This window comes from Charadrius vociferus, unplaced genomic scaffold, assembly GCF_000708025.1.
Source record: "Charadrius vociferus isolate BGI_N301 unplaced genomic scaffold, ASM70802v2 scaffold266, whole genome shotgun sequence".
NCBI classification, from domain to species: Eukaryota; Metazoa; Chordata; class Aves; order Charadriiformes; family Charadriidae; genus Charadrius; species Charadrius vociferus.
The window spans coordinates 687,072-696,806 of record NW_009649114.1 but is presented as its reverse complement, the minus strand read 5'-3'; the positions used below and the strand labels follow the sequence as shown (position 1 = coordinate 696,806).

General features: G+C 53.8%; 1 protein-coding gene across 1 annotated transcript in view; it reads left to right on the top strand.

Annotated features, from left to right (window-relative positions):
- Positions 1-9,735, top strand: part of LOC104289335 (complement receptor type 1-like) — a 35,972-nt gene that overhangs the window by 9,467 nt on the left and 16,770 nt on the right. Inside the window, exons 11-17 of the mRNA XM_009888270.1 lie at positions 3,902-4,081; positions 4,597-4,796; positions 5,051-5,208; positions 7,706-7,857; positions 7,933-8,079; positions 8,318-8,509; positions 9,220-9,319. Of these exons, the coding sequence (XP_009886572.1) occupies positions 3,902-4,081; positions 4,597-4,796; positions 5,051-5,208; positions 7,706-7,857; positions 7,933-8,079; positions 8,318-8,509; positions 9,220-9,319 (1,129 nt within the window). The remainder of the gene's footprint in view (positions 1-3,901; positions 4,082-4,596; positions 4,797-5,050; positions 5,209-7,705; positions 7,858-7,932; positions 8,080-8,317; positions 8,510-9,219; positions 9,320-9,735) is intronic.

Below are 9,735 nucleotides of genomic sequence, written 5' to 3'. Positions count from 1 at the left end.
AGCAGGAGACCTTCTTCTGCCTGAAGTTGCTGCTTTCCTCTTTCTGTGCCTGATGTTCTTGTAAGGATGATCTGAGCTCGGTGGCTGCTGCTAATTGCCCGTTTCTCCTCATCGGCCGCACCTTTAGATACTTGCAAAGAGCCACCCCAAATTCCCAATGCTTTTCAGAAGGCTTATGTTGGGGTACGGATCATCCCCGGGACCGGTGTTAAGTACGGCGGGCTCGGAGGCTACGAGCCTGTCCCTGGGACAGCACGGGGTCAGGTCTCTTGTCAGCAGAACTTTTCCTGCTCTGGAGTTCAGAACCTGTGTGGCAGGGAGTGTATATCACCCTTCGCCTCCATCATCCGTGCAGTAGCTGAGAAGTGGTTCCCAGGGTCGGAGGATGTCCTTACAGTCTGGGGCTCAAAGATGCGGATGGTGCTAAGATGGGGAGAGCCAATTAGACGGGTCATAGTTTTTACCATTTAATTAAAAAGGTCATAGTTAGCAATTTGAGTGGTGTCAGGTTGATACCGAGGTCGATGCTTAAGCCCTGAGGCAGCCTGTAGTGTCTTGAAGGTAGCTGGTGAGTCGTCATGCATCCCACAGACTGGCGGCAGTACAGAAGTGGGGCTTTGGCTGATGTCTCTGGGAAGGGGAACAACTTGCAGTTTCTGAGTGGAAGCTGACAGTTCCTTTAAAAATCAGTCTGTTGAGAAACTTCTCCAGTGTGCACAGCACCCCCAGCGCCTCCCTGCAGAGGCATCTGCTGCCCCCCGGCTGCCAGCACCGCCTTTACACCCTTTTTTTAATTTTTTTTTTTTTTTTTTTTTAATTCACGGTGTTTAGTCTGTTTTTCCGAAACTAAAAAACATTAACAATGTCTCTGCCTCAATTGCTGCATCTGTTAAACCGTCTTGTCTTCTCTTACCAGACAGAGGTGCAGTGACAGTTGGCCACCGTCACTGTATTCAGTAAGAATGACCCTAAAAAGCCCTTTTTTGTTTGGTGATCCACAGAGGTTCAGTGTCCCGTCCCAGACATCGCGCATGGACAGCTGAAACCTGCACAGAACGTCACCGCCGGCAGCACGGCCACGCTCGAGTGCGATGCCGGCTACGTCCCCGTGTTTGCCACCACCACCACCGTGCGGTGCCTGGGCAGCGGCAAATGGTATCCCCGCGTGCCCGCCTGCACCCTCGGTACGCACGCATCTCTTTTCTCCTTACCTTGTCTCCCATGTGTAGTTGTCTGCTTGTATTTCACTAACGGCACGTGCGGTGGGCGCAGGAGAGGGGTTGGAGGACGGGCACCACGCTGAGCTGCGCTGTCTGGGGTTTGGTGGCAGGATTCAGGGGACACCTTACCGCCCTCGACGGCTCCCTGAAAGGAGGGGGGGGCGGTCTCTTCTCCCCAGGAACAGGCGATGGGACAAGAGGGAACGGCCTCAAGTTGCGCCAGGGGAGGGTTAGAATGGATATTAGGAAAAAGTTCTTCACCTGAAGTGTTGTCAAGCACTGGCACAGGCTGCCCAGGGCAGCGGTGGAGTCGCCATCCCTGGAGGCGTTTAACAGACGGCAGACGCGGTGCTGAGGGACGTGGGTTAGGGGTAACTTGGCAGCGCTGGGTTAATGCCTGGACTTGATGATCTTAAAGGTCCCTTCCAAACAAAATGATTCTATGATTCCCCTCTGCTCTTTCATGGCCCCGGGGTATCGCGGCAGGACTGGCTGGATTAGGCTGTCCTACCTGACTGTCAGGGTGGCCCCAAGGAGATGCAAAAATGTACAAGAATTAGATTCACCGCATCCTTTGAATTTGTCACCATTATTTTTCCCCTTCTCATTTCCCCCCCCCACCCCCGCAGTGATGCTGAGGGTCACTGCTGTCGCTCCCCTCTCTCGGGGTTTCTACCCTCGGGCGAGGGGCAGGCTGGGCTCCCCCAAAGGCAGGGCTCAGCTTCGTCCCCAGCGCCTCTGTGGGGGAGACCTCCCAGCTCTGAGGGTCCGTGTTGTCCCCTGCTCTGGCACCAGGTCACTGTCCCTACCCTCCTGCCGTCGATTACGCGGACCGAAACCCTCAGCACACGTTTCCAGTCGGGACGACCGTGACCTACTTCTGCAGATCCGGATACACTTTGCTCCCCGAAGTCTCCCCAGTAATTACTTGCCTTAAAAATTTCTCATGGTCCGTAATCCCGAAGCTTTGCCAAAGTAAGTACGCCATTTCCTTCGCTTTTCCAACAAAGCATCAATTTAATGACGTGGAAATAACATTGTTTTCGAAATACCCACTAGTGGTGCTGTGCCATAAGGACTTTACTGAGCCGTGCTTTGGCTCTCATTAATAATAATTTTGCTTTTCAAAGGGTCGCATGGCTGAAAAGAAATAGCTGCAACTCTCGCTGATTAATTAGCTGTTCAAACAATGATGCAGTGATGCAGCTAGTAACGCACCATCCCTTCAGCACAATTTATAGCTAATCACAGGGCTCAGACCTTTCTGCCTTCCGAGAGAAATGGTTGTTTTCACATAATTACCGTCCCTGAGTGTGCCAGGTCTGGTCAGAGCCGTCTGCCAGCAGTAACAGGCCGCCTGGCAGGTTCTCAGGGTCAGGAAGCCACCACCACCGTGGGAAAACACCCCGGTGCAAATGCCTCCTGCTCTCCCCTCCTGAGCCCAACCTCGGAAGCTCTTTCTGATGCGGGTGTTCCTCAGAGGCGCAGTGTCCCAGTCCCACCGTCCATCACGGCAGAGAGATCAGCCCCAGGAAAGCCGAATACACCTTTGGGCACCAGGTGGAATTTCAGTGTGACCCCGGGTACGTGCTGAGGGGCAGCCAGAGGATCCAGTGCTGGTCTGACGGGACGTGGAGACCCCCGGTGCCGTACTGCGACAAGGGTGAGCGCGGACGGCGGGCGTTGGGAATTGCATCTCTGCAGCGGGTGGGAACAGCAGTGAGAAAATCGCGTAACTTGAGCATTGCTTCTCGGAGACGGTGGTGTTAGGAGAAGGGGTCCAAGTCACAGCATTAAATGGCTTTAACATTTTAATTTTCTATCTAAACTGTAATTGATTTAATGTGTTGAGTAATGGGACTTGCAGCCCTTTCTCAGAGGACTGTTCAAGGGGTTTACAATACTTATAATTCCCTGACCCCGTTTATGAGCTGGATCATTTCTCATGGAAAAGAAGAAGGGATAAGGGAATGTCAACTGAAGGGGAGGGGGTGGAGGTCCACGCCGAGGTCCCGGGGCTGTGCCATGCCGGGGCGGTGAGCTGGGTCACTCTGGGAACACTGGCAGAGCCAGGGCCAAACCTGGCAAGCAGCGAGGAGGACTTTGAGAAGACCAGCTCGAAGTATAAGCATCAAGAACTGGCTTCTCCTGTTACTTCCCTGCACTTGTCTCCCTGCCCAAACTAAGAAAATCTTAATTTTTCTTTTCTCTATCCTCCCATAGTTTGTGATCCCCCTCCAAAGATCCCCCACGGGCAGCACTCTGGCTTGAGAATGGAGCAGTTCCCCTACGGCTTAGAAGTAAAGTACAGCTGTGCGGAGGGTCTGTCCCTCATTGGGGACACCTCCATCTACTGCACCTCCGACGATGGGGTGAACCTGGCATGGAGCGGACCTGCCCCGGAGTGCAGGGGTGAGTCGTTTCTCCTGTATGGGACCAGACTGAAGCCAGGAGCTGGGTACAATATTAGCAACGAGGGGATTAGAAGGGAGCAGGGCTGCCGGGAGATGCTGCTTCTTTTGCAGGATGCTTCACAGGCTCAACAGCTCTGGACTGGGGATAATCCACGTGGAGATAGGACACTCTGGTTCTTCTACGCTGATGGCCATCAGGCGGTCAGGAAGAGCGTTTTTTTTGAGCAGCGGCCACAGGCAAACCCCACCTCGGCTCTCTTCCCGCAGTGGTTCGCTGCCCCAAGCCCGCAGTCGAGAGGGCGAAGATGACTCCGCAGAGGTTCACGTTTCCCTACGGGGCGGACGTGCGGTTCTCCTGTGAGGAAGGCTTCGTGCTGCGTGGCGCTGCCGAGAGCCGGTGCCTGGCCGACGGCGCCTGGCACCCCCCGCTGCCCACCTGCCAGCCAGGTGGGTACCAGAGCCGGCAGCCGAGCCAGCGGCCCCCGCGCCGCTGCAGATGTCGGGGTTCAGCGGTGCGTAGCTGTGTCTGCCCTCGGGGCTCCCCAGTGCCTTCCCCTCTTTGCAGAAGAAACAGCTGGTGTTTACCAGGCAATAGCTGATTTTTTCTTGACAGCCCCGTATAAAGGAGGCTCTAAGACAGGTCAGGAGACACCATCACTCTTGACTTTCTCTTCAGTGCGCGTTCTTACCGACAAAGGTCGCTCTGTAGACTCCTGCGTGGGGAAGCCTGGGCTGACCCAGGTTACACCACGTGTAACACCTCTTGGGGCTGTTCTGACCTTCACCCTCCCCTCTTGAAGGGCCTGGGGAAGTAACTGTGCTTTGATGTTTGGTTTCACAGCTCCACAGATTTAAGTTCACCTGTACTGACTCAGTCTTCATAAATTTCTTAGTTTTTTTTTCTACCTACGTAATGACCACCCTCTTGCTGAGCTGCCTTCTGCTCTGGGTTTTCCTTTCAGTTCTGTGTCCACAACCACAAGTGGCCAACGGAAGGCTGAAAAGCCCTTTGGGTGGTAAAATGTGGTACCGAACAAATGCAACTGTTACTTTTGAATGCCTTCATGGGTACCACTTTTCGGAGGATGGAGACATGGCTTCAGAAGATTCTTGGACAGCCACATGCTTGCCTGATGGCAGCTGGACATCGCTGCCCAAGTGTGTAAGTACCATAGTCTGACTGGGTTCCTGGGTAGCCACTGCCTGACTTCTACTACGAAAAATAACTGTTTGAACTTCTTAAAAGCTCTTGGTTTATGGTGCCAGTGGGGGACACTGAGGGCGTTGGGGCAGCGCCTGGCAAACGGGACAGAAGTTGAGGCTCAGAGCTGAGGAGTGGGTGGCTCTCCGTCTGCTGCACTGCAAACTTGCATGCTTTTTTCTGGGTTGTGTTTGGTTTGTTTTGCTTTTTAACAGAAGAAGGAAGGTGATGCTGATGTATGTGAAGAGGTTCATTACATTAGAGCGGTCTTTGAATGCGGTGTGCCTATCGCAGAGGTGAAAACTCTACTGGAAATACAAAAACTGTTTCTGGAGATTAAAAAACTAAAGGTGGAACTAGACAACTTGAACAAGTAAGTCCTGTAATGCACTGTAATGATCAGCTTTCCTTTGGTGAACTCACAGTTTGTGTTGTCACAGTACCTATGAGAAGGCTCTCGGTGACTTTAGGGTTCACGCTTGCATGCATATAGCCAGAGAAATAATAACCAGTGTATGGCAGACTGCTTTTTCCATGGCAGAGCATAGAGAGATTTTTGCTCTTTTCCTTAAATCTGACAAGCTCGATTGGATATTTAACAAACATGTTGATTCACATTTTATTTTAGGCAGCATAGTAAGAAACTAAATTGAGCTTCTTTGAGTCACTGAATAAACTGTGCTAAGCTGATAGAAGGGGCGCTGAAGTCGAGGGAAGTAAACTCCTGGCGGAGATGAGTGTCCGGCTCTCTGAAGGTGCTTTTGCTGTGATTTTCCAGCCGGTGGTTTGCGCAATGCCGCAGCCCCTGCCCGTACCGAGCACAGCCTGTCACAGCATTACCTGCTGCTTCTGTTCAGAAATAGCAGGGAAGGGAGTGTTTAACTACGTGACTTCCTGTTAATCTAGCTCGTGATTTCTATTTTTCTAGATAAGGGCAACTACATACGAGAAGTGCCTTTGTAAAGGCTTCTATTTGCTTATCCCTGGATTTAAAGCCGGCAACGGGTTTCTGGCCCAGCACTGTACTCGACAGATATCTGTGGTGGTGTCATCTTCCCTGTCCCTATTTCTGGCAAGCAAACGCTAAGAATAGATGTTGTAAGTTTAAGTGCAGAGAATCAGGCAGCAAAGATTGTTCTTACTACTCAATAAACAATGATCCATTTATGTAGTTCTGTGATGCGGCAGTTACTCCTTCCCTTCAGGCTGACAATAAAGATGGAGGTGTAACCATGGCTGTCTTGTAATCTCTCACACTGGCTGTAAATTAGACAGATTTCCAGTGTGGTCCAATGATTGTTCCGAGAGAGAGCCGAGACCTGGCAGCCCCGGGTGGTCCTCGCGGCGCTGGGGACCCGCAGGGGGCACGGCATGGCACGGCACGGCACGGAGCCGCGGAGCTGAGGGCACCGTGCAGCACAGCAGCGTGCTGCTGCCCGGGCTTGGTGGGAGAAGGGGGAGCAGTCAGCTCCTGCACAAGCAATTTGGTATATCGTAGCCAGATGCGTGCTTTTACGAGTTATTAGAGTTGCTTTAAATGTTACAAGAGCCCAAGGCACAAAACCCAGGGAAGAGATGGGGCCTCCCAGCTTTACACAGAAAGATGCTTTGATAATGCATCCTGTGCTTCACCACATCCCGGTGAGGAGATCGGTGATCAGAGGCACTCTCAGCCCCACTCCGGCTCTCCCCGTGCCGCAAGGAGAGCAGGACCGCATCCTCCTGGTGTGGTCCCTCGCTCTCCTCCGCGCTGTGCTCCCCTGGGGCTGCAAACACAAAGTGTCTTACCTCCTTCTGCAAGGCTCGAAACCCATAGGCATGAATAAGAACTGGGTGTTCTGCATGTGTCTGAGAGTGTGTCTGAGCAGTCTTGACTGATGTCAGGCGGGATATTTCAGAGCGTTAGTCAGTGCACAGACGGATTCACTCACACCCATTCCTAATTACAGATGAGTCAGGCAACCAAGAAAAAAGTTAACAAATGAAAAGGATAATGCTTTTATTTTTTGTTTCACTAACTCTGCTTATGGAACATCAGTGCTGCGTTACCTGCCAGCAAATGACTAAGTAGGCATTTTCCTACCCTGGATACAGCCTGGGGCTGTGGGGGGTCTTGTCTGCTCTGGCAGCATTTGGTTTTGCTAAAATTGTGCCAGTCAGTGCTCACTGCCAGTTTCAGGTCAGTGGGTTGAGTTATTCCCCCATCCTTTATGGTGGAGCAGGAGGACTGGGAGGCTTTACCCAGGGCTGTGGATGACAGTTGTCCCCACCCCTGGCTGCTCTCCGTGTCCCTGACGGAGGGTTTAGCTCCGTGGGTGTTCTGGAAAGGTTTCCACTGCTCCAGAGGCTTGGCCGAGCCCGCCGTGCTGCATCTCCTCCCAGCTTCAGCAACAGCCCCTTGGAGCCGACGGTGCTCGACAGAGGAGCACAGAAGTTGCTGCAATGAAGTCGGCAGAACCAGGACGGGGGAAGCACCCCGGCACCCTGAGCTGTGGTGCCACAGCGGGTGCCCAGAGGTCTGGCCACCCCGTGCTGCTCCTGGCCTTGCTGGGGCTCCTTGGCATGCCTGTGGCTCGCAGTGAGTATGGGGAGGACCAGCAAGACCTGCCCAGGTCCCACCTTTGCTGTTCAGGGGCTGGGGAGGGGGATGCCACCACCCCCAACCCATTGCTGGATGCTCTCAGGGATGCTCTCAGGGATGCAGCCCTGCCTGGTGCCTTTGCCCGGAGGGAGAGCCTGGGCAAGCCCAGCCACGCTCCTGGGATGCTCGTTGGGGCTGGGGAAGGGGCCAGGCAACGGGGTCCTCACCTGAGGAGGTCTTCCCCTGCTGCAGGTGACTGTGGGCCCCCACCTCGCATGACCCACTCCAGACCATCCAGCGACGAGCAGGCCAGCAGCTTCCCCGTTGGATCCAGGGTGACGTACACGTGCATCGAAGGCGCCATCAAAATCCCTGGGAGGTCGGACACGGTGGTGTGCCTGCCCGGCGCGCGCTGGTCACAGCTGCCCGAGCCCTGCGGCCGTAAATACCTCCTTTCTCTGAAACACCTCTCCCTCCTCTGCCTCTTGCTTGGCTTAAAATTTCTGCCCCTTACAGCGGCTGCTCTGCAGTGGCACCACCTCTCCCGGCCAGGGATTGAGCTGCCGATGGGCGCGGGATCCCCGCCTGCCGGCGCGAGGGTCAGTCGGAGGGTGGCCGGAGCCCGGGATGCTCACGGATCTCCCGAGCCCCGGCTGCACGCGCGTGAGGCTGCTGCTCTCCCACTAACACCTTTGCCTGTGCAGCTAACGCATCTTCACCTGCATTTTGCAAAAGATGCAGTCAGAAGGGCAGCAGCCCGGTATGAGAACAGAAGTCGCCTGCGATGAGCGCGAGGAGCTTTCCAAAAGCGCCTTAGTGAGAGCGTTTCTGTAACTCCGAGGTTTATTCCGCGTCCCTCCCGGCGGGCGGCTCTTTCAGGCCCGCTTTCCTTGACTGCCAGGGAGCTGCGCTGTCCCGCCAAGGCTGCGGTTTGCTGCCCTGTCCAAGGAGGACGAGAGGATTAATTTCTTTCCTGTTGGGATCAACGTGAGCTACGTCTGCCGCCCCGGCTATGAGAACACCTCGGAAAGTTCCCCCACCAGCACTTGCCTTGAAAACCTGGAGTGGTCAGAAGCCGCTGAGCTGTGCAGGAGTGAGTATCTCTGCTCCGCTCCGCTCCGCTTGCCGAAAAGCAGCCAGGGAGCTTGGAGCAGGTCGGGTAGCTGCTCCCAACCCGCCGGCTGAAATGCAGCTGGGTCGTTATCGTCCCAACAGTTACATGCTTAATTCAAAATTAGGTGGGTATTCCTTGACATTAATATTTAGGACTGAACTGCAGGAGCATCAATAGTGTTTGTTTGGGTTTGGTTTGTTTGGGTTTTTTTTCGTTTTCTGCTGGCATGAACAGATCTGTTTTGACTTTCATGTTAGTAAATACATCCACATCGGGACACAGCATACACACAGGACAATTGCCAATTTGCAATTCTGGTGATGAACTTCAAAATGAAGACAAAGCACGTTTCTTGGTGAAATCCATGTAATGTTAAGACTGACGATGTGGCAGCAGTACATTTGTCACAGTCGAGTAACTCGCTGCCGATCTATTGACATGGAAATATATCTGCCAATACTCTCCCCTGCCCTCCGGCGAGATGCTCACCGCTGCCAGTGTGGAGGCCTTACGGGGACCCACACCTTCACCTACAGCTGCTTCTGGCTCCTGCCAGCCCGGCTGTGACACGTGGGAAGTAGAACGCTTTGGTAACTTTGGGTATAACCCTCTAAGTCTGTCCCTTATTTAGGCTTTTTCATTTCTCCATCACTGTCCGTCACCGCTAACGCTGGCTTCTTCTCCGGCAGGGAGGTCCTGCGGGGAGCCGGGAGCGCTGCCCGGGGGCAGGATGGTCACTCTCACCAATCTGCAGTTCGGTGCGAGAGTGAACGTGTTCTGCGAAGACGGGTGAGTCACAGGGCAATGCCCCGAGCTCCGGCACACCGGTGCCGATGCCGGAGTGCAAACTCCGGTCCAGTGCAATGGACTCCAGTCCAACCTGTGGACAGGGGCTGGGCTGCTCTTTCACCATATAGCAGTCCTGCGGCGCGGCTCCGAGGGCAGAGCGTGTGGCTGCTTTTCACACTTGAATTACAGCTGTGGGCTGGGAAGGAATAACACAGCTGGAGGGAAGGGCCTGGGGCCTGAATTTATGGCTGTCTTTGCCTTCAAGTGTCATCCAGAAGAAACTTAACTGCCCCAGGGTATCTATCCCAACAGGGCCGGCCGTGCCACCAGTTTAGAACTATAGACTTCAAAACTTAAAATACTTCAATTTAACATATTTGAGATATATTGAATAAAAAGGGGTTATGCTTGAATTT